At 44.0% G+C, this 25318-nt stretch overlaps 1 protein-coding gene across 1 annotated transcript in view; it reads right to left on the reverse strand.

Annotated features, from left to right (window-relative positions):
* Window positions 1-5720: 5720 nt before the first annotated feature.
* LOC8035432 (general transcription factor IIH subunit 4) overlaps window positions 5721-25318 on the reverse strand; it is a 40784-nt gene continuing 21186 nt past the window's right edge. Inside the window, exons 8-14 of the mRNA XM_029982421.4 lie at window positions 22779-22862; window positions 17685-17817; window positions 13824-13875; window positions 11541-11619; window positions 9787-9834; window positions 7086-7226; window positions 5721-5876 (exon numbers count right to left, since the gene is read on the reverse strand). Coding sequence (XP_029838281.1) covers window positions 5766-5876; window positions 7086-7226; window positions 9787-9834; window positions 11541-11619; window positions 13824-13875; window positions 17685-17817; window positions 22779-22862 — 648 coding nt within the window. The 3' untranslated portion in view covers window positions 5721-5765. The remainder of the gene's footprint in view (window positions 5877-7085; window positions 7227-9786; window positions 9835-11540; window positions 11620-13823; window positions 13876-17684; window positions 17818-22778; window positions 22863-25318) is intronic.

Consider the following 25318-nt stretch of genomic DNA (forward strand, 5'->3'; position numbering starts at 1 on the left):
CGTCGTCTTCGGAAGTCTTGCCTTGGAGAAAAGTTTTTAGCGGTTCCGGTCCTGGGCATCTCGAGCAGGTGTTCATCATGCAGCTCTCTTTTTCGAGTGAACAAACGGTTAAAGCCATAAGCTCGCCACATGTTTCTTTTATTCCCAGTGCATGGAGCATAAGCTTGACGTTTTGATGGTACTCGCACACACAAACAGAGTGTGTGCCAGCTGAGCCTGCTAATACAAACCAGGGGGGACGCAGGGATGCGAAGGTTGAAAAAGAGGCTGGCAGGTCTGGATTTTCCCCTTTCCATTGAATGAAAGCTTCTTTGAGATTCAACAAAAGAAGCCGCTTTTGATTTCCTTTCAGGACGTCTTTCATCCCTGGAAGACAGTACGATATCCTGTCATCTTGGTAAAAGGCCTCAATTGAGGTTTTCACTTCGGAGGACGGTGGGCGATTTTTTTGTGGATCGTGTTTTTCGAGAATTTCCCTTGTGTCTCGGAGTCGTCTGGCAGATCGAACTATCTTCTTGCCGCAACCAAAATATCCACTAGTTTCGGATATTGTCCAAGATGGCGGGCAAGGTGCAAGAATTAACAGCTTCTCTTGCCTGGACTTCGAGTTTTGAAATTTTTTTCGAAGGCTACTCACGAAAGACTTATAATCGCGCAGCAATGATTTGTCGTCTCCAGGAATTTCAGTTTGTGACATATTCGAATAGACACTGACACAGGCATCCACGCAGGAATTTGAATCCGGATTTCTGCACTTGGATGGCTAATTAGAGCTCTCGCAGTCCTTTGCGGGACGCTTTCTGCTTCCTGAGGCCTCTGTTGTGGGGCTGTAAGGTGTATCCGCAACATCCTCCCCGGATGACATTGTAGCTGCTCTGTCGCTGTCGAGCTCAGATGCCTCTTTCAGATTTGCACACTTCATATAACATTTGGGACATAACCTGTCACCAGAAACTAAGCCGAGAGATATCAGCCTTTGCGCCAAAGTGTTAGAAATAGCAGAAGTTCCGCGGCATGATCTTCTGTGTTCCGCGAAGGGGTCCACGCACAGCTTGGAAGTGGTGTGCGTCGTGTACTTAGAAAAGTACATGTAAAAATGGTGCGCACATATGTCCGTTACAGTAGACTTGAGTCTTTTTTCACGACGACAAATAACATCCTGTTGGTCTTGTGGCAAGTTCGAAACAGCTTGACCCACGTGGTTCGTACGTAGTGTTTGAGATGGCAACTTCCTGGGCCAAACGAACAATCCGCTGCGGAATCAACGGAACTGCAATTAAAGAGAATGTTGGCAGATGTAAACCCACTGTTCTAAAATGAGCCTTCTTTCTTATGCACTATCAGTTATGACATTGTTTCTGGGCAACTCTAATCCTACATGTTTAGAGCGGTGCTTTTTCCGAGGCATAAGTTGGGTACAGATGTCACTTAGATAAGACCTCAATATACCAGAAAGGGCAAGCGAATACTTATATTTAGGGGTTTTCGATAGGAGCAAAACACGGAACTTTTTTTTATATATAGGGTAGACTTACATTTTACAAGCGGTAAACGCGCAGCATGCCTCTTTAGTATCATAACCTTCGAATGCCCGTTGGCCTGAATATCCACTTTTAATGTTCTGCTTCTTCCAATGTTTCACTGTCTGTTTTTCATTCAGTTTCACTATCTATTTGCACCACAATACCTTTTCGTCGAAGAGGAAGCCAAATCACCGTTATCGCTCGGCATCTTTCACGATCTCCCGCGTTCACTATTTCATTTTTTACAAGCAAATGCAGTATGACCAAAAAGTGAAGACGCGCCGTCTGCTAACGAATTCTGACGAACCGTCTGCATTCACAAACTCGGTTAGCAGACAACGGCTTTGTCTGCAGTCACCTGAGCACGTGTAAAGTGGAATTAAAACCTTTAAATTAGCGTGCCATACGAATATTATTACGTGGTAGCTAAAATAACACCCACATCCATCGTGCAGGAAGAGTTCGGCATGCGAATTTAAAGACATTGAAGCAGACGGATCATACCGGTGATGTTCCGGACGTGCGCAGTGTTCTAGCTATATGACATGAACTGAAATCCAATGAAACACTGATATTCTAAACGTGATATAGCATTTCTGGACTATATATTACATTTATGTACATAAGAAAAATAAATGTCGGTGAGCTACAAATGTGCTTTGTTTCGGCTTTGATAAAAAGTATCCCAAACAATATTTCGAGTTGTCGCTATTCAACCTGCAAGCGCATTCGGACATGTTTAGGGCAAAACGAATTATGCACTTTCTAGTCACTATAAACAGACATTTCATAATGGCAAGATTCCTAGCGTTACTTATACAAATATGATTAACGAAATTAAGTTCCCCGTGCAGTGTTTCACTCGACCGTAGCAGACGGCGGCATGCGTTGCCGACGAGGTGGACACCTGGGGGCGATGCCGTTCTGCCTCATATTTAAGAAATAATTTCTCAAAAATATAAAAAAGTACTTTTCTAATTTTTTGATATGTTGAACAGAGGGGGTCGGTTAACCTATCGGCCATTTCAGAAAATGCGAGCACCGTTGCCCACGACTTTTTTTTACCCTCTATATGGCCGTTTTTGAAGAAAGTGACATGTTCACCATTTAATTAAAAACTGTACGAATATTTTTTTACGATTTTAATGCAACCTAGTCGAGCATAAGGTTGAGGAAAATAAGTAAAAAAAAGTTTCTTAGTCAAATTTTAATTTCAAATGACTAAAAAAATTAAGACATCTTAAAAATTTGCTTAGGTTTGGAGTAGGGGTGTCGCGAACCGGCCGCGGTTCGAGTTCGACCAGGTTCGACTTTTCGAACTTTTCGTAAAAAGTTCGGCGAACCTTGCATTGAGGTTCGACTCGTGTGCGCATGCGCGACAGGCTGACCAGTTGGCTTCGGATTGGATGGTGATGGCTAAGTGATGAATCAAGGGCAGCTAATTGGTTCTTTCAGTTAATTCAGTACAATAAATTAACTTATTAACTTCTTCAGTGATAAGAATGGATTTCTTTTAATTGCAACTGTTCATAAAATAAAATAACCCATTGCATACAAAAAAAAATTCTCCAAACCTAGACATGCTTGCATCAAGGTCTGGCCACAGTGTCCATAAAGTCGAACTGGTCGATTCTGGTGAAAAGGTAGAAGGTTCGTCGACCGGTTCGACCCAGTCGAACCCCGAAAGTCGACCTAAAAATCCGCTTCGACAAAAGTTCGCGACACCCCTAGTTTGGAGTAGGGGTGTCGCGAACTTTTGTCGAACCAGAATTTTTGGTCGAACTTTTGGGGTTCGACTGGGTCGAACCGGTTCGACGAACCTTCGAACTTTTCACCAGAATCGACCCGTTCGACTTTGTGGACAGTGTGGCCAGACCTTGATACAAGCATGTCTAGGTTTGGAGAATTTCTTTTTTTATGCAAAGGGTTATTTTATTGTGTGAACAACTGCAATTAAAAGAAACTGATTCTATTCACTGAAGAAGTTAATAACTTAAATTTTAGTAGTGTATTGACTGAAATAGCCGATCAGCGCTGCACTTAATTCATCTCTTAGCCATTACCATCCAATCCGAAGCCAGCTGGCCAGCCTGTCGCGCATGTGCACACGAGTCGAACCTCAATACAAGGTTCGACGAACTATCCACTAAAAGTTCGAAAAAGTCGAACCTGGTCGAACTCGAACCGCGGCCGGTTCGCGACACCCCTAGTTTGGAGTGCCTGTGTGGACCCAAAATGGCGGCGTAAGGCGTTTTATTTTCAAGGTATCATAGAATATTTTAGTGATCGATTGCATGCAAACTTAAAGTTATGCGGTAAAAATAGCTTTTTTTCAGCGATTTTTCGAAATACAGAAGGTTTTCTCCGATTGCCCGCACTTTGGCGCATGACGTCAGCAAAAATAAACCTAATTCAGCCCTCAAACTTAGTCATTTTAACTTTCGAACCTGTCTTTATTCATATTAATTTTTTCAAGCATATCCAAAATATGACGAAAATTGCCGTCTCCTTCGGCATGGAATGACCCCGATGTGCCACTCGCGTATCACTCCACGAGCAGTACGCGATCTTCTTCCGTGTCGTCTTGTTCCCAGACTTTGAAAAAATGTTTTAAAACATTGCTCGCGTAATAAAACAATGCGATTATACTGTATCCAGTGACTACACATAATGTTAAATAGTCAAGGAACCTTCCAGTTCGTTCTATTTGAGTGCAGGAAGTATATTTCGCAAACGCAAAGGGAGAAACATAATCCAAACGAAACTCGGCGCCTGCAAGGTTGCTTTTCCGTACGAAGGTCGGATCCAGCTAGGCGCACGTGACCGCTTCTCCGCCAATATGGAGTTGGCGGGAAAGGAAAAGGAATGCGATACTTTGGCGCAAACGGAAAAGGCTGGCTTTCCGAAAGGTGGCTAATGTGGAGCTTGTCAACCGAGCCGATCCAGTAACGTTGGTTTGAACCGAAGCGTGTGAGCGGGCCGGTTAGGTAGGTTCGTCTGCTGCGGAGGGAGCGCTTCGTAATCGGCCTGTCTCTCCGGTTTTAGTGTCCATAAGAAACTCGTTATGTTTGGAAGAACGTCGCCTTACCGTCCGCTGTGCGCGGTAAAGTTTTGGATACCCGAACGATAGGTGAGGTTCGCTTTTTTGATGTTCCGTTTTCAGTTACAAAGTATAAAAAATATAGGACAACAAAGGTTGATCATCGCCACAGGGCAGTAAAAGCAGCACATAAATTCCCCCAGCCAGAGAAATGTTCCCATTTCTAGCACAATCCCAACAGCCTCCAGTGCTTGTACAAAACCCAAATCACAATCTTTTCGTGTTTCGTCTTTTATCGTGTGTCACTCAACACCATAACCATCCCCCTGTTCAAAAAGGGATCCAACCATTGTGTGATTAGCAGCCAAGTTAAAAGCTTAACTCAAAAGGATCAGAATGTAGATTATTTTCGACGCAGCGCCCCCACGACGACCACCCCCTAGAATAATCGAGGCCTGTAAACATCCTCCTCTTCCTTTGTGGAACGTCATCGCAGTGGGATGGCACTGATTCGGTGTCATCTTTGCCCCTTTTTTCACTGCGACGATGTCATAATTCTGGTGGCGTCGACTCGGCTGGGGCTAGCGTTCGAACACTGATGTAACGACGAAACACAAATCCCAGCTGAACGCAGTGCTCGTGTCCATCTGTGCTGCGCACTGGACCGGTCCACAGCCCTCGTGTTGAGCAAACACTGAAGAAAACGAGCTACCTAGGTAAAGCGTCTTCTGTATTTCCATCTCGTCTTCAATACGCCAACTCACTGTTGATGAAGAATCACGTGGTTACGCGATGTCGTGAAAGCCGTGGTCTTTGCACGTAAGCAGACCGCTATTTGTCTCGTCGCGAGTGCGAACGAAACTCAACCTGCAAGCGCGAGCATGCTGCCCTGAACTACTCTTGCCACCCCTCAAGCATGCGTGCTCAAATAGGCCTGTTAAAAGCACGGAGCTCACTCTTGTAGCTTCTGCAGTGATCAAACCTAAAGTGATACGGGCACATGACAAATGTCCCCAATTTGCACGTGAAACGTCGGAAAGGCGCCACCGTCTTGAAGTGATGCCGAAAATAGTTTGCGTAGGGTCTCCCTCTCCGTAGAAATGCTGCACGGTCACTCGGCGCATCGGCCAATAAACGAGGTCACCCTGCTTTGGCAATGACGATGGGAGTGGGGCTTTATTGCCAGCAATGAGAGGCAGGGGTCAGTGGTCCTGACGGTGACGTTTCCAGAAGCGCTTCACTTCGTCGTGCCCATTCCTGTTCACCACCATCACCCTCTTGCTTGGGTTATCCCAGATGAGCACACCCAGGTCCTGAAAAACAAAAAGTTAGGACGCTGAGAACATGTGGCAGCTCACTCAAACACAGGCTATTAACTCAAGAAAACAAAAATTATTTAAGATATGCAAAAATGAGGGAATTATCTTTTCGGGTTAATGCTAGTGACAGCAGCGGGCGTCAGGGTTTGAGTGCCAAGTAATAATGAAACATATTACCGAAATAAACATGTACCTTTCTAAATATTCATCTTAGCTGGCGTATTTGTAGTCTGCCGTGAAAGCAATTTGCACCAGTTATTAGATTTTAGAATAAAATTTTACACTCAGCATTATTCGGTGGCAAAGTTCAGGTGTCTCAAGTCTGCCACACCGAAACTAAGAAAACGAGGCACCAAAAAGCTCTGCGAAAAAACAGATGCCAAAGCATGGTGTGTCTTTTCTACGATCACACTACCCTTAAATAACACGCTGGAGCGATATCGGTTCGTAACGATTCGCCACCTGCTCGGAAGGCAGATTGCTGAGGTCACTTTCTGGAAGAACTTCAGTCGGTCTTTTGCTTTTTAGTTCCAATAATATAGTCTAATTGCATCATAAATGCACTACCGAATAATGCAAAGCAGTTAGATTTTTTTTTTTAAATTCTAACAGCTGTTTTGTTTAGAAAAAGAAACACTATTACCCTAGGGCTACCAACTAGCACCAGCTGACTGTTGTAACACCATATGACATAAGTCATGGAACATACACCTTGCATACATGAGAAAGGAGCAAAAAAACAGAAAGTGAAAAAGTCATCCCTGGTTCAATTGCTCTTTTAGAGCCAGTATTTCGAAACCTAGCATTTTTCATGTAAAACCAAATTCACTGGCAGGTGTTAACAAGATTGTACCGAATTTGTTTGAAAATTCCGAACCCGAATTATTGTGGGTAGTGCACTCGAGCGCCTCCTAGCCTTCCCTAGAGATCTCTAGACATCTCCGGAGAATTTTCTTTTATATATTTAGAGAGGAGGAGATCCCTAGCCTCTTCCTTAGAAGAGGCTAGGGATCTCCAGGGACATTCTCTAGATATCCCTTCCCTAGAGAAGCTCCAGTCTTCCCAAGAAAGGAACAGAGATCTCTAAGGGTCTTCCCCTCAAATCCCCAGCAAAGATCTTCCAGGGAAGTACAAGTCTTGCCCAGAGAGGGCTGTTGCACGAGCGCCGAAGCCACGAAATTGAAGGGAGAGGTGCGAACGTGCCGAGGCGTAGTTCCGCAGCAGCTGGAAGTCGCTCTGTGAGATGAACTGGCTGTAGAGCACCCCTTCCCGGAAGTTGAAGCGGTCCCTCTCCAGCTCCCACAGCCGCAGCTGGTCCATGATGGTCGGGGGCACCACGGGGCTCTGCGCACATGCGTCGTTGCCGTCGGCAAGGCAGCCACCTTTACCAAACTCCGTTCTACCAAGCCTCATGGCAAATTCACCGTCCGGTCTAAAAGCGCTTCGTAGACTTCGATAAGCAAGCATGCACAATTTGATGCTTGTAACGCAGAATGTGTTATATGGCTGGCACCTAACCGTATCTGGTTAGGTGTCAGCGACAAAAGTCGACAGGTCCACTTCCGCCCAAACGCTGACGCAGCGCTAATCTCCTCAACGATTGGACGCCGATGCCAGTCAAACCTCTTCCTCGAGCACCTCTGTGTAACTCTCGGCGGGGGAAAAACGTCACGTATTCAAACATGCAGTGACTGCTCTGCTCTGTCAAATGAGTGTGCTCCGGGCTTGCCCGAAGAAAGAGAGCAACGGAGAGAGCGGCAGAATAGAAGAGAAAGCAGACGCTGACTTCTCCACAACAGGTCGACGTATGGTAGTTTGAGCGTTTGGTTCTCCTTTGTTGCGAGCTGGCGCCAGGAATTCTGCTCGGCGCTCCCGTGTTCCAATTGTTATGTTTTCCGCAAGCTTTGTCTACTGCGTCTAACATTCTAACAGGCTCCGAGAAAGTCGCTTTTACGCTGCAACTGCAGAAGATGTCCCCCACAAGTAAGACGTCCACGGAACTCTCGTGCAATTACCTTGCACGACAAGGGGCCGCTTCGCGCCATCCAGTTTCCACATGTGTAGTACACAGTTTTTCTACACAAACACATTACACTCTGTGTTACGACCGCCTTTGCCACATTAGTACGGCAAAGGGGAAACTTTTCCTTTCATTCTCCTTTACGGCAATGAAGAAAGTAGAGGAGGTGAAATAACACAAAAAACCGGCTGATGACGCTGCAGATATTTCCATACATGGCTGCCTCGCTGGACAGGTAGAGAGGGGTTTGCAATTAAACTGAGTTTATTCCTGGAACAAATGCTAAAATTGCAATAAAAATTAACAACCATATGTGATTGATCTTAGCAACATGGTAGTTACCCCAAGTTTTCTTTTCCTTGTGTGGCATAACTTGACGATCAGCCTACAGGATGTATTTAAAACAGCGTGAATATTAGCTGCTCATGCATTAGGGTCCTCAGCCTTTTTGAAAAGAGAAATCATTACAGGCCAGTGTCATAGATCATATGACAGCTAAACTGCTGTCATATGCCGTGAAAAGTTTCAGCTCTGCACATCGACTGTGGGGAAAATTGCATAAATTTCTATCAGGGACATGTCAACCTTGCTTAGTCTATCATTAGAAAAAATAATGCAATGTACAACATTTTTCTTTGCACAATACAAAACAAAATGTCTCGATAGTGCAACTGCAAAAAAAAAAAAAAAGATTTTGTAAAAAAGCAATTTATTTTTTAAAGAGCAATATGTTCTTCAAAATCGGACAACTTTTAGAACACCTGTGTTTTTGAGAAAGCCTCAACATATTTTATTAAAGGCAGAAATAAAGTAAAGAAAATACAATTCCACAGGCACATTATTCATTAATTGCAGTTAGGAAAAACAACGAACAAGCCTTTTCTTTAGTCCCATAACTGAAATTTATACTACTGAAAAAATAAAATGGAGAAAAATGCATTCAAAATGTTTAGATGTCTGCCATATATTTAGCACCGAGTCACCAAAAAATAGTCAAAAACAAGTTCATTATGCAGCTGAAACAAACAAAACCTTGTAGAAACACTTTTCAGGGGCATGTAGACTTAAGGGGGCACACCCCCTAGGAGGGCCAACTTTTAAACCCTTGACTTAACATAAATGAAATTTACAGGGTAGGCTGGTGGTCATGCTGAAGGGTGCATAACAAAATTTCATGTCTGTCGGTTAAGTGGGAAGAAAATTAGGGCAGCTTTTATCAGCAACATGCCTACATTGTTTAGTTAACCTATCGTCGGAAAACTATCACAATATTCAAGATTTTCATTCGCTAGATATGTAGCAGAATGCCTAGGAGGTGCGGCTATCAAAAGCTTTTTGTAAAAAGTCATTTATTTCTATCAATTTTCTCTTCTGCAAAATTGGTCAACTTTTTGGTCTTCTGTGTCTTTGACAAAATGTCAACATTTTTATAAAAGACATCTGTAAAGTGACAAAAACATTCCATAGCTGCATTCCTTATTAAATTTCAGTCAGGAAAAGTGAAGAACGAGCCTTCTCTGTATTGCCATTATCAAACGATAGGTTGACTAAAATGGAATTTATACCAAAAAGTGGAATAGAGAAAAATGTGTTCAAAGTGCTCCAAACACTATCTTTCCTTTAGCTTCGGTGTACAGAAAATAATTTATAAAAAATTACCTATGTAGTGTAAACTAGTGAAAATTTCTGAAAATACTTGCTAGATGTTGGTGGATGTAAGTATGTCATTTTTCAAAATCAACGTTTTTTGCAGAAATATTTTTTTCTGGGTAGTGTCCCCTTAAATGTGACACTGCTCAAAAATCAAATTTTTTCTTGCAAAACAAAACGTCCAAAATGTCCCCACCGCCTTTTTCTGGCTGAATCGCATAAAAGGCCACATACCTGTTTCTGAGCTTCAGGATGAGCGTGCATTTGAAGAAACCTGATGATCTGTTGGCATGAAACAGACATAGAACAGGCACTTCAAAAAAAGCCTCACTGGAACACAGCACTCGTACATTCATAGATCCTTCTTTCCATTGCAATGTTTTCTACAATAAAAATTTTTAAATACCATTTCAAGGTGAATCTGGCACTACTTCATGGTACAGCCACAACAGAAATTAAAGGGGCCATCATATGATACTAGGTTCCAACTTAGCAAACTTTATACGAGCACAGATATTAATGCCACTCAGTGTCATACATGAGACAAGTGTACCAACTAGGAATGCTAATCAACCAAAAGCTTCTTCGTCGCTACAAAAGTCCAAAAAAAGAAAGGATATTCCATTCTCCCTTTCTCCTACACAAAGCCTGCCAACAAACCATGGTCATGGGAATCATGGTGTTGCAAAGTTCAACGGTCTGTGGGTTTGCATTCCTATGCATCCTTATATTCCTACTGCTTATCGTTTTGAAATGCAAACAAAAAAAAAAAAAAAAAAGAAAACTAGGTGCGGGAAGCAATCACGAGCCAAACAGACGACCCTCTCTATTCTTCTGTATTTCCGACTGGTTGGTCGTAAACAGGACGCCTTTCTGGCACGCCAGTACGGGGCAGTCATGCAATAACAGAAGTCACAGGGCCACCTACGTACCGTAAGATACCGGGCAAGCGCCTACTTAAAATTTAGAGATAATCGAAAAAAAATGGGGTATGGGCGTTTGTCCGGTCATCAATTTTACATATCAATGTACAGTGCATATTTGCTCAGAGCTTACAAATTTGGGAATGGGCGCTTAGTGTGGAATGGGCAGATGCGCGGTATTTTACGGTAGGCACCTGCTCAGAATCGGAAGGTGGTCGCTACCCCAAGTGTCTGGCTCAATGCCCTGTAGGAGACTTATTTCTTCTGAAGCAATGGGGAGGTCAAGAACGCTCGCCTTTTGTAGGTGCACACAAACATATGTAGTATTTACTCGCATAATGAACGCACCCCGCCAACGATCATCAGTTTTTATTTATGTTAATTCCGCGCGCAGCCGCCGAGTCAATTAAGCTGCCAGGTGGACAGGCCAAGCCAAGCCAAATCAAATAAGGCAGCAAAGGCACGCGAGTTATGGCTGCAAGTGGGAAGTTGCGGAAGCAATCAACAGCATAACCGCGTGGCGCGCACGGCCAATAAAATTGGGGTCAAGAAATTGCCCGGCACTCGGACATGTTTTGTCCATCGGATGTACTGACGTCAAAGTTTGTTTTCGGATGGGGAAATCGTGAAAGTGGTTACGCCTGGGGATGGTCGCACCAGTTTTTGTGCTGAGTGCCACTGACACGAAAACTAAGTTGGGCCTAGTGGGGAGCTTTCTGTCGGCTAGAAAAACACCCAACTCCCGTTTTCACACATTGGCGCAAACGACGGCCATCCCGAATTCAGTGGTCGTATTAGGCAAGGGCCCAACAACCGCGTGTTCCTCCTGCATTTTCCCTCTTGGACCTACCAAGCACTTATCCCCCAGTTTTCCACAATTATTTCCCAAGTATGAGCGGGCACTTGCTCGGCATTTTAAGATAGTGACAAGACCTCCCAACAATATTTGGGTGTCTGTGTAAATGACCAAGCCTGGCGGGTAATGATGTTACACAAATTCCGAACGTGCCACAATATCCTAACAACTGTTCTAATAAGCTCGTGCTGTAGCGCACGGGTGCTCACCTGATTCGATGTGATGCCACTTCGCAGCGCTTGCCGCACACTCTCTCTCGTCAGCACGCCGACCACCAAGTTGGGAAACCTGACCAAGGAAACAAAATACGAGTACTTATGTGCTCTCAGCAGATGCTAGTAGAGTCGACTCTCATTAATTCAAACTCTCTTAATTTAAACTAACATGCAGGTTCCATCCTATGCATCTCTATGGGAGGAAACTCCTGGTAATTCAAACTTTGCTTTATTCAAACAAATTTTCAGCCCCCCTCAAGTTTGAATTATCCAGATTCGACTGTATACTTGAAAACACCTTGGCCGTTTTGGAAGAGGAAGAGGAAAAGGTCTCCAAGCGACCTTATGCCTTCTAAACAAAGCACCTGAAAGGCTGTGCCTGAGTAGCACGAGAATTTTGTTTGGCAAAAAGAAACACTTTCTTTTTGTATTTGAAATGTTTCAGACGTTTTGGTCTACCAGGTGCAGTTAAATTAGACGAATCAGTCGGTGCTCAGATTTTAAAATTCCACCCACGGACAGCCAAGTTACAGGCAAGTGACAGACATGAAACGCTGTAATTTAAAAAAACCCTGAAAAGAAAAAAATGTGTTTTTTTTAAGTCTAATTGGGACACGCATGTAAAAAATAAATTTGACATGAAAAAAAAAATTTTTAGAGCAATATTGACGGCGAGAGATTGATTTGAAATTCTGCGCGCGAAGTCCATGATGTCACGGGTCATTCCGGAATGACCATCTCGGTCGTGAAGGCGAAGCTGATCCACCTCTCCTCCACGCGCCCGAAATGCCAACAGAAAAAACAGTGGAAAGGAGGTGGCTCAATACTAAATCGCGTCTTGCGCCGTGAATATTGCTCTAAAAAAATTATTTTTCGCGGAAAATTAGTTTTTTGACATACGTGTCCCAACAAGACTGTTACAAAAAAAACCTTCTTTTCTTTTCAGGTTTTTTTTTTAATACACTAGGTCCGGGTAGGTACGCACTAATGCGTGTACACTGTGCACTTCTACGAACGCTTGAAGGAAATGCCGTAGCAATTCCATTTCACATTTTTGGTACGTCTGTTCCACGAACTTACTGCCATGCCACGGCCCGAGAGGTTTCCACATCAAAAAGTGTGTGACGGCGAGCAGGATGCAACACTTGCCCCTTTACGACGGAGACTGTACCACGGCATCCAAAGATTTTGAGCCAGAGCAATAGGGTAAAAAGCATCAGCCCACAAAACTCTGCCTAATTTGGACCAGAATGAAGCTACTATGCACAACAAAGATTTTAGACCGGCACATGAAAAAACTGTAGGACTGTATCTACGCCTAAGGGGCTTGAGGGCTGAAGAAACGGTTTGTGCCTACCACTCCGTGATGCTTTCCGTGCCGAGTGAGCTTCGTGGGGCACTTCTCTTTTGGCAAAAGGCACGCCAAAAGCGCCTTAAAAAGGTTCGCAATTTTCAAAACATGGTTACTGTCGTGCGCCCCGACCAGCCGTGGGTACGCTTTCATCAGTGGAGACGTGCCACAGTACCTCGCCGTGTCACATTAGCACCTAATATGACATTTGCATGAAGTATCTAAATGCAAAAATTTTACCCCGCGTAACGAACGCACCCCCAATATGTGTCAATTTTTCGGGAAAAAAAAGTGTGTTCATTACACAGGTAAATATGGTATGTCACTAAATTGAGGGGAAAAAATACATGGCTTTCAACAAAGTAAAATACGAATAAAAAAAAACTTTGTTATATTGCTTATATGGATTGATTGAAGATCACTAAGTCATCACCAAATATGAGGACACTTCTCTAAATTAAGAGGCCTTGACTCGGGAGTTCCCTACTACCAAACTTTCTGGTTTATAGTCTGTGCCTGGTGCATCATACATACGTAAAGCATTCTAATGTTTTTGCGCACAAAGAATCTTGCATCATGTAGAAATCATCATTAAGGTTGGACACTAGTCAGAGCACATACTTCCGAGCTGCTAGCCCCATCTAAATAATATATGCAGGGTTTATTCATTGCGCTATGAGACGACACAATGCGAATTTCGAGCTTTATTTATTTATCCTGCAAAGAGTTGCATCAAAATGCATAAAACAAAACGTCCACCCACTGAGGAAACCTATCTTTGAAAAACGGTAACGAAAATGGCCAGTTTCTATACTGAAACATGAAGTAGAACAACTATATGTCCACAACTGTAAAAAGAAAATGTTAAAGATCATAAAATTTTAACGAAAAAAATCAAGTTTTGAGCTGCTTCAACAATGACTTACCTGTACATTAGCTCACAGAACAGTGCCAACAATGCAACCTGAAGTTGGGAATCTGTAGGGATAAGCAAATGACATCAGACATCAATGACCTGCCAAAAAAATAAGGTCATAAGATGATTTCTGAAATAGGATAGCTTTCATTCAATCACTCCTTCCTTCAATGTTTACTGGATCTAAATACACAGAGCTATATTTTTTTTTGTAAGCAATATAATACTTGTTTCTCAAAAGGGTCCCCGAAGGCCTTTTGGGGTCCTTGACGCTCTGGACTGTCAATCAATCCGAGCAATAAACTTTTTTTATTTACGCTAGCTGTTCCACGAAGCTAAATAGACCAAACCATATGCACCGAGCGAGGGCTGATCACGCTTTGTTTCTGAACCGTGCTAGGATTTTAAATACATAAAGTCAAGCTGAAGATGCCAGAATTCCAGAACAAACATTTTTTTTTAAGGAAGTCAGAGCCATAAAAATAAGACCTCATCAAGCACAATTACTCGTTAGAGATTATAGTTCTTTAGAAAAAGAAGTTATCTAATACCCAACCCATCATTGAATGAACCGAAGGTGGATTCAGCTCGGGACCGTTACTACGAGTGATTGGCAAAATAACCCGTAATAACAGTCTTAAAATCAAGGGACAGCACCGTGGAACGGGAGTTCCCTGTGTCTGTGATCTGCCGTGCCGACTGCCACGTCATACAAGTTCGCAGCAGGTGCCCACTTATCAACTGCCCATTTTTGTGCAAGTTTCTGCCGCCGCACAACGAAAGATCGACCACCCCTCGCTTTTTCAATGCTTATCTCATTGCCATAGATGGGTGTCCGTCTGAGAGATAACGACGTGGATTCTCAAACTGGTTCCGAGGAACCCGGACTTTCCCCAGAGTACCCAGAAGCATTCCGCGAGCTCCCAAATTTCCTCATCCACCCTGCCCTTCATCAAACACTATATTAAAATATATGAGCCACCCATTGATGTGTAACTATGTGCCCAAAACTCCCTGGTGCAGTCATGTCTCGCTAATATGGATGCTTCCATTCCCCAGAAGCATTGTCCGTAATGCAAGTTATCGATGATAATGAATCGGGGTCAAAATGCACACATTAACAAGCATAGAGGTGACTTCCTCCTTTCCCTTTTCTCCAACCATAAGACAAGAGAGGAAGGAGGAACTCGTACCGGGACCCTCTTTTGTGAGTCCCAGAGGTCGCTTTGTTAGCCGTTTGCTGAGTTGCGGTGAAAAAGGGGATAGGAGAACTTAGCTTTGTGGGTTCAGAACTCCTCTCCCTCCCATTCCCCAAACAGTGACGAGGTCTACAGTGAGGTGATCAAGCTGCTTTAGGGTCCCTTCTTCCTTTCTCCCCATTATAGGTCATGCATAGGGCTCCGTGTTTATTTTTTAGCAAAAATTCAGTGTTTATCGGAGTTTATTTTTCGTAAATCTCCAATTCTCCGAAATTCGGAGATGAATTTCTCCGTATTTCCTATTAAAAATGATAACTAATAACCGGATGCAAACAAATGCCAGATAAAAAATAAAACGCGCTTCTATTAATTAAGATTTCTTCAGCTGAATTTGGCGTTGTTGTATTTGGCAATACTAATTTATCCCACGACAAAAGTCGCATACAAGTGTGGCTTCGATAAAGGTCGATAACTTAAAATCAATAAACTGCCGGAGGTAGCCGCAAGGAAGCTCGTAGTCATCCCATCAATCCATCCCGCGGCCGCGCGAGGTGGAGTGGTTAAGGATGTAATAGACAAGTTTCAACTGCCCCTCTTCCCTATTTTATACAATCTCTATGATCCATAGCTTTCACTGTTACCCCCAGAAACGTACCCTCTCCTTCCTCTAAATCCCAAATCCCATGGCCCAAACTGGAAACCAAAAGAGTGGCTTTTGTCGTGACACGAATGGTTCGATGACCTGTTTCCCTGAACCAACCTTTACGAGAAAAGCCGTAAGACCTCCTTTTGACAACTGTCCGAGGTTTGAAAGATAAATATGGTGTCATTTTCCCAGGACCATTGGTCCTGCGCTGCTCAAATTGTAAAAAAAATAACCTTTTTTATTTTGGGGGGGGGGGGGGGGGTGGCATGGGCACATAACAATTCTGAGTTTATCGGATAAATCCAAATTGACAAAAATTTTGTTTGCCGGCGGGTGTTTTTCTGAGTTTTTCGGATTTATCCGAAAATACGGAGCCCTAGTCATACACCATCTCGAGCAACAAAAGACTGCAAGCGGGAATGACCCTCTTTACGTCAAAGACGAATCAAAAACATCTTTTGGTGCGCAGCTCTTATTGCGAGACCCGCAACAAACCGTACGGGTGCAAACTGTGACCTCTCGGGTTCAGTGCCATCCTCCGAAAGCTTTTGTACCTTTTAAACTGGGATACTGGCATCCATAATGTTAAGACCCTTCATAATAAGACAAAAATGCCCGTATTTAGTCAATTTGTCCTCAAAATAGCCGCCCATAGTCCGGACTGTGGGTTCTCATATTAGCGGGGCAGAGCTGCACGATGAAGGATCGGTCGCCGAAAATATTATCCATAACGTGAGGTGTCTATATTAGCAAGGTCCGTATTAGCAAGGCCTGACTGTATGTGCATTATTGTTTATGACGTCTGTAAGTCTCTGCATTGCTTTACTGATTTCTTAAATGGACTTCCAGCCGTTAGGGAAATTTTCTCAGACTGTGTATCAAAACACAGCTTTAAAAATAGTATAAAGTGGTAGCTTCTGTCATGTCATATTGAGTAAGTAATTTTAGATTGTATTTTCACTGCGTATGAGTTGCACTACCTGGTTTGTTTATTTCCAAAGTGTTAAGAAATGCACTAAGCTCTGTACAAAATATGCTGTGTTGATTAATGTTGATGTGCTATTGTATCTTCTTGTACTTTTTTAAAGGGGCAGTGACACATCAAAATCATATTTTTTTTCACTATCCGAAACGATTGAAAACGATTCCAAGACATTACTCTCAAAATTCAAAACTTGGGAATTCAGTATTTGTGAAGTAAAAAAAACAATTTCCAAATGCCTAATTCGAAGTTCCCGCGCGATTCGCGCTGGTGCGTTGACGTCAAATATTGCAGAGTCTTGAAAGTCAACTTTCTTTCATGACTATGTGCTGTTGCCATCGTGACCCAAGGCGAGAAGGAAAGGAGCGAGCGCCGGCGGACCGGTTTTGAGCGGTGTCGCCCATTTTTTGAGGGAGGATACAAATCCAGGAGGCGGCACCACAACGCACTCAGATTTTTGGTATTTCAAAAAGAAGGGCCGTAATGCGTCCGCAATTGCATTAAAAAACATGCTTTACGATTGCCGTTATTAAATGTTATAGAAATATTGCCTACAAAGCTTCTAAATTTCATGATCCTTGACGTCACGAATCAAAAGAAGCGAGGAGGCAAAAAGCGGGAGAGGAGGGCGCCAAAAAATAAAGGCGCGCACGCCTGTAAAAAAAATTTTTTCGCAATGCGTTTTTTTTTTTTTTTTTTTTGTTGGCTATGATTGCAACGTGCATCGTTTTAAACAATAAAACAAAAAATACGACCCTTGGGGTGTCACTGCCCCTTTAAAATTTATTGTTTCTGTTTTCGCCTGCTAAGCAGTGTAAACGGGTGATAGGGCCACGTCAGGCAGAGTTAATCTGCCTTTTGCCCTGTTAGCCTAGAAATAGTGTCTAAATAAAACCAATTCAATTCAATTCTATATCAATGTCGAGACCAGGAGAGGATCCTCGGCTGCCTTTAAGAATTCTTTGAAAATGAAAAGTTTGCCGAACCAAAGGGCGAGGGTGTGGCACAAACCCAAGACCTGCACGTTTCGAAGCAGCTCCCCACCTGTGTAGGCGTAGACCCTGTAGTTGGTCTCGACCACAATGTAGCCCGCCTCGTAACTGCGGAGGTTGGTCTCCTTCAGACCCGAGGCCAGGTTGATGGCCAGCCTCGTGGGGTAGAACCGCCCGGAACGCCTCTGAAACAACCGAGACAGCTCCAGTGCTCTGCAACCTCTAAAGGACAGCACGCTCACAAACGCACGACACGCTTCGTTCGAATATTGATGCCGACTCAAGCGCACATTCTCCGAAATATAGAGCCTTGACCCGTGCTGAGTGAACACCCATCTTTTTCAGTTTTGCTAGCTTCCCGACAGACCGAATTTCACGGCGGAGTTTAAGAGTGTCTTGATTACGCACTCGCTATACTGCGCTTGTTGCAATTGTTTACGCTTTCTCCACATCTTATCAAATGGTGTCTCGTGCATTTCCTACCCGCATACAGGGGTGAATTTATGGCTCAGGCTTGGGTGGGGGGAAGGTAGGCGTTTGGCTGGCGTGGGGACAAGGGGGGGAGTCTGCTGAGATGTGACGTTACGGCCGAAACATTGCCCAGATTTATTTTGTTGACCCAATATTAGCTGTCTTCAAAAACTAAACTTTCCGCTGGTGTACACCAATTTTTTTATTAAAAATATTTGACCATAGGAAACTTAAAAGGGGCAGTTGTCCGTCCCACCCGCCCCCCCTAAATCGACCCCTGACCGCATGTCAGGAAACAATTGCCAGAACTCAACCTCTCCACTCGGACAAACAAAACCTTTTTGAGTAAACATTTTGCATTTTCATTTGGCATAGGTATTCACTTTACAAGATTTCAAAGTGTAACTACGAAGTGGCCAATCATGGCTCTACGACAGCAAACATTGCCATTTCTTTTGTACCACATACATACTTTAAAAAAAAAAGATAATTCGACAAGTTCTCTACTTCATTCAAACTGCGCATAAAGACGTCGAAACAAACATGTTTCAAAACACGTGGTCAAAGCTGTAACAGGGATGTGATTGGCCTAGGCCATTTTGGAGAACCTTCCGGAGCAGCCAAAACAGTGTTTTGGGGCAGCAAAAGTGGCCTTTGGAGCAGAGAAAACAGTGTTTTGGAGCAGCAAAAGTGGCTTTTGGAGCACCTGGAACAGTGTTTCGGAGCAGCAAAAGTGGCTTTTGGAGCAAATATTCTTAGAAAAATAAAAATATCTGTTTCAAGTGCTGGACAAACGAAGGACACTTTGCTCGCTGCAATAAACAAATTATAGTCAAGTTAGACCACCTGGGAGTCTTTCCACATGTAACTGAAATGGCAATGACATGACCCATTTTGCAATGCTTCAGTTAAATTATACATAATATGTACCTGGTATAGGCAAATAAAAACCAAACTGCACATAATAAAATTTATTTGAAAATGACCAGCTTAGTAGTAAATAGCACAGCATTAGGTTGACCAACTGATCAAACATGTAACTACTGCAGTGCAATGCAAAATTATCACGCGAGCGGAGATGGCTGTTCAATTGAAACAATGCCACTCCGCTCCGTCGCCAACTGGTTCTCAAAATTGTAAGCAAAATGTAACTGTCCAGCATACGACAAAAAACAGTCCAGCAGCGCGTGCTTGCCAGGCCGGCAGGCAAGGCACAAGCTAAACACACAGAAAAAAAAAAAGAACCTGAGCACATCGATGCAAGACATCGCGAGCCAGGATCAAAAAGTTCTTGGAGCGCTTTGTGCAATGACTAAATTCGAGACAAACAAGCACGCTGTGCAGGTTCAGCGTGCAGACATAGCCTTCTTTGCTTTAGCTCACTTCTCTTCACCAACTTTCTTTCGCGGCAGATTTTTCACATACCGGGGTCCCTCTCAAAAGAGAACCTACCGAGAGAAACCCAGGAAATCAATACTTCAACACAGCAGTATTTGAGCTAGAGAGACTTTTGTAGCAGCGTATTAAACAAAAACAAGAATGCTGATGAACATGCGGCGGTCCTTACATTTCAGCTTAGAAAGCACCATATCTGCAGTGACGTGGGGACGGCAACACCCGACGCCGCGCGACCACGGTGACTGGCAGGCAGGGACCAAATATAGTTTTCCTACGGCCGTTGCGTTCAGGAGTGAGTGCTTCAGCTCACAAAGTAACTCCCGCCACACAAAAAACGTGGTTTCGTTTCGCAACATGACAGCATGGCTGGTACCCAACATGCTAGCGTTGGAGCATCTGCACACGCTCGCGTCTAGCGCTTAAATATTTTTAAAAAGACGCGAGACAATTAGGGCAATGAGAGCGCAAAACGAGAGACGGTGGGAAAAACCACGCAAGACCGGACGAACGATTGACGCAGGGTACTTATGTCAGGCGGCCGCTTGCGCCACCTAGCTCACGCATGCTCATTAGCGGTACTTGGTTTAGTTTCGGTTTTGAAAGGCGACCAAAATTGGTCCTTTGAAGCAGGTTTGGTGCAGATTACCTGTATCTTGTCAAAATGTAGCAGGATGTAGCAGGGTTTGCCCCTTGGCGCAGTTTGGCGCAATTGGCGCAGCAATCACATCACTGCTGTAAGCAGCTTTCTCTTGGACAAATTTGCACCCCGATAGAAGCTTTTGAGGATTTTTAGCCACGTTACATCCCTCATAATGACCAAGCACATTGATTCAATGCAATTCGCTGCCATTGCTTCCCCATATAATTCTCCGCCAATAAACACTAAGTGGCACTGAACAATGGGCAATGAAGGTAATTCCGCCAACTCGCTCGGCCCCTACATTGCGGACCTCACTTATCACCTCATCTTTTATTGATAAATATTGACTCGCGACTGCTCAGTAAGCTTTAATAAAGCTTCTGGATGATGTATCGGTCGTGACATAATCTCACATGCAAAAAAACAGCTATGGCAAGTGAAAGTTGGCAAATTACTATATAGAGTCGCCAACCAATTTTTCGGATGCATACAATTATTCGGACGTTTTTGCCAAAATGTCTCTCACCCCCATAAGAGTTCATGTAAAACATTGACCGAAATTTCGGACACCACAAAGCTTGTTGCTCGATATTTCATACATAATTTGTGTGATTTCCTCAGTTTACAGCCATAAAACAGCCACCTCGACAGCGCCGCAAGCTTAGTCATTGCCATTTTGGTTGTTTTGATTTCGCCCTGTAGCCTCAAGGCCTCGATATCACGTCCTACGCAATAAACAAGTTAAGTTAAGGCTACAGTCTGGTTTCCCGATTCCGCTATAGCCAACATGGCCACCGTCTGCCCATTCTTATGCCTCTTCCAGTTTTTCTTGTGGTCAGTGTTTTCCGAGTGTGACCGCGAGAAGAGCGGCCGTCTGCTGTTCTTGTGGTCTTTGAGCACGAAGGTATTTTGCCAATAGGCGTAGTATTGAAGCAAGCTTGGTGGACTAAACATTGTCTACAAATAGTGCCAAACGGCGCCAGCTTCAACTTCGCCATTTGTGCCAACAAAGGTGCCGACAAAGTGCAGCACCGTGATCAAACATATCAACAAACAAGTGAAAAGTTAACAATATAAAGCGGAAGTTGCACGAGAACTTAAGAATGACATCAAGCAAGTGCTGAAATTGATTTTTCGAACTGCATGATTATTCGGACAATTTCGGGGTCCACTATGAGTCCACAAGATCGGTCGGCGACTGAACTGCACTACTTTATTTTCACAGGATCAATATTCTATGAATTTTGCGTAGTGCAAGTATAGGGAATATTTCGCAGCATGAACTCTTGCGATTGGGAGTGGTACGCCATGTATCCGCTACCATAGGGTAATATAGTTGCAGGGCCTATCGTTCGCAACATTATTCATGTCGCAAAACTTGCCAAAAATTAGGACCTCACAAGAATTAAGTCATTTACAGTTCTTGGTGCCAAGTTTGGGATTTCTGAATTAAAAAGGTTTCTCAAGTAAATATACTGGCCTAGAAGATACCAAAGCAGGATGTCTAACATAAGAAAGCCCCGTGAAACTTATCACAAAAAGCATTTGTGTCTGGCTGTCACCAAGTCGTGACCGGTGACAATCGGCAAACTTTCTTAATTCACTGCCACGTGGTCCAGATAAACTATCTCGGAGATCAAAATAGAGTACACAAAATGCAGTTTGCACTGTCCTTCTATCTAAGAAATTGCCCAAAACATATTCTATTCAAAGTTTTCTGAAATTGCCCACCAGTAACCAAATAGATTGCAAAAATGTGCTACGGCTTAGAAGTTTCACAAATTAAGGTCGGCAGAGATATGAACAGCCCAACAACTTAGTGAATTCACCAAGCACCAAGCTCTCTACTTGCCAGCTCGTACAAATAGCCCATGTACATATTTCAACACCCAATTCGAATATCAGTGTAGTATTCAGTTTCTATGCATTAGGTAGTAGCATTAGGTACTTCAATTCATTATTAAGGATTGAATATTTTTCAAATTTTCTGTTATGGTTCTTTTAGGACCTTTAAAGATACACTAAATCGGAATTTGAGATTTTCTTTTTATGCACAAACTAAACCTACATGCATTAAACATCACATAAAAACAAAAAATACAATCATGTCTGTCATTCTTTTTTTTTTTTCTATAAAAAAAACACGACCAAACATTGCGACATGCCCCTTTTCCCGAGACAGATCTCAGAAAAAGCGGGCGTGGTGCAACTAATGAAGTTCATGCAAGGGTGCAGGCAAGCTGGTTAAGAACTGACATTTTATTACCCGGGAGGGTGGGGAAACAGGACAGGACATTCGTGTTGTCCTGTCCTGTTTCCCCACTTTTCATGGTTACAAAATGTCGGTGATGCTATGTTTGGGTACATTTTATTTAAAGGTAAAGGCCATCCACGACCGTAATTTTCAGTGTTTAGGGTGTTTAGGGCGTGTACGTGAAGCTTGCGTCATAAAAAGAAAATCTCAAAATCCATTATAGTGCCCTTTTACAAGCACCTCCCTTCGGTGCAGACGCACTGCGGTAAAATGACACCTGACACAAGCGGCCTCCAACCTCCAGAAGCAGGAAGAAAGGTCACCTCTCATGGCTGGGTTCGTCAAAGCATGCAACGCAGAGGAGGGGGAGGCTTCAGAGCTACCTTCCGCTGGTAGACGAGTCCAAACTCCCGCAGGTGCTGCAGGAAGACCAGCAGTGACTCCGACATGCCCTCCGTGCTGTAGTCCTGCACGCCAACACCCGCCCCTCGTCACATTCGCGAAGAAGACACGACACTCTTCCGCGGCAAACACGAGCACGATCAAGTCACTTGGCTGCGAGACAGGAAAATTGTAACTTACCTAGACACTTCGAATAAAGCCGACGGACGTAGAATGGGACATGTGTTTGTGTCGACCTGTTTCGTTTTGTTTCAATCTGTTGCCTCATTTTACCCCGTTAGGATTTTTAGGGTAATTTGTTAGACAGTGGATCTCAACCACCAATGTTTTGGGGATTCGATCCCCCAGGGTGGATGGGGCCCTTGGTTACAATGACAAAAAGTAAATTAACAAAAAGACAAAATGAATGCAAACCAACTTTGAAGCCCTCAAAAGGGAACAATATTCAACCCTACTCACTCGTCACATACGGTTTGGTCTATATGCGGGTAGAACCCGAGAGATAGGAGCAGACGAGAGCGACGAGGACGCGAGAGCAGCAAGCTCCGACTGGAATGACTAGTGGGTAAACGCAAACTAGCTACCTTTGTCTCAAGTCAGTGTTTGAATGTGTTTGAATGCGAACTTTGAAAACCGACGTTCGGCGTTTGAGCGCATTCGACGACTGAGTAGAGACAACTCATTGAATGACGTCTACATATGTACTAATTATTCGGTCAAAACTCGGCGCTCTCGCCTCCTCCTTTCCCTCAGCTTCCACCCGCATAGTTTTGTGGGACATTTAGCATCAATAAAGAGTTTTAATGCTTTGGCTCGACCGGCGGTCAAGGGCTTTTGGCACCCTAAGAAGGCCTTTAGGGACCTCAAGGCGTCTGGGAACCCCCATTCGAGAACCACCGTGCAGTTAGGGAATCAGATATGAACATGCGACACATCTTGCATCGGTCGGCTTTATGCAGAGCATCGAGGAGAGTCATTGTTTTCATTACCTCATCACATAACCTATAAACTCCGTGCAACGCGACCGGCGAGTTACCAAACGGCCGTTACCAAAAGTAGGCTGCAAGAAATTCGCACTGTTCGGATCCGCCCGGACTTTGCAAATTCTGGCCAGACTGTGCAAAAGTCTGTCTGCCCTCATGGTTGCGCACATGCACCAACACAATGGGGTGTCGACTACGACCAATACCACCTAGAAGACGAGGCCGGTGTATTGCGTCGTCGTTGGTAGGTCCTCAACCCGCCCCGAGCGGCAAACGCGCCGAAGTCCGACAAGAGCCGCCGCGAAACGGCAGACGCTTCCGACTTGGCGTCCCTGTGTGCTAATGTTGAGCTCGTCGCGAGAGGCTGCAAGATGTGCTGTCAATGATGCTAAGGTAAGCGGCACTGCGTGGATCCACCATTGTTTGGGCAGGGGAGATGCAGGACTTGTGTTCAAGGCGGTGTTGCTACGGCCAACACCTTCTCAAGTCACTGGAAAGGTGAGAACGGCGTCTCTTTTGAACGCCTGGCCTCTAACATGCACTCACTGCCTTTTGCAGTGCTCTGGCTTCACGTGAACGCTGGAGGCTCACGAGATGCTGAAGTGCTACTGAAGGTAAAATTAATTAAATGTATACCGCCTTCAATTCTCCGAAATTTGTCCCCTCGATAGCTCAGTTGGTAGAGTGGTTGATTGTAGAGGAAACGATTGCTGCCATCCATAGGTCACTGGTTAGAATCAGGCTCGGCAGACGGAAATTTTTGTTTTCGTATTAACTTGGCGGCGGTGGCCGGGAGCAATCAAGCGATCGATGACGTCACCGGGAGTTTCCGTGAAGGACGACCTTGCATAGTCCCCGGGAGGTTCCCACTAACGGCTGTAGCTGTAAAATGCGCTCCAAATGCATAGCATTTAAAAGTTGGGTCACGTCAGGTGACACCAGACATGACAGTGTAACATGACATCAGGTCATGTTACGTGACACCATGACATCACTGTGTCATGAGACATCATGGGACGTCACTGTGTCATATGACATCATGGAACGTCACTGTGTCATATGACATCATGGGACCTCACCGTGTCATATGACATTATGAAACGTCAGAGTGTCATGCGACTTCATGAGACATCACTGTGTCATGTGATGTGGGACGTCACTGTGCCATGTGACATCATGAAACGTCAGTGTCTGTGACGTCACTCTGTCATAGGATGTCACTCTGTCATGTGACATCACGGTGTCATGTGACATCACGGGTGGTCACTGAGTCATCTGAATCCATGATGTCCTGTTACGACAGTCATGCCAAGGACATTGCACAAACACGATGACATCACAGTGAACCTTTTGAAACACTGATAATGCCACGGGATCACCGTGACGCCATCATTGAGGCTACATTCCATAGACTCGAAACACTAAGAGCTGATCCTATACATTGTATGCATTTAAAAAGTTTCTCGGAAGTTCAGGTTCCTTTTATATTTAGGGCTTTTTGTTTCTGAATACAACCCAATTTTCCCAAACTTTTGACC

Source organism: Ixodes scapularis, unplaced genomic scaffold (assembly GCF_016920785.2).
Source record: "Ixodes scapularis isolate PalLabHiFi unplaced genomic scaffold, ASM1692078v2 ptg000165l_1___fragment_2___debris__unscaffolded, whole genome shotgun sequence".
NCBI lineage: Eukaryota > Metazoa > Arthropoda > Arachnida > Ixodida > Ixodidae > Ixodes > Ixodes scapularis.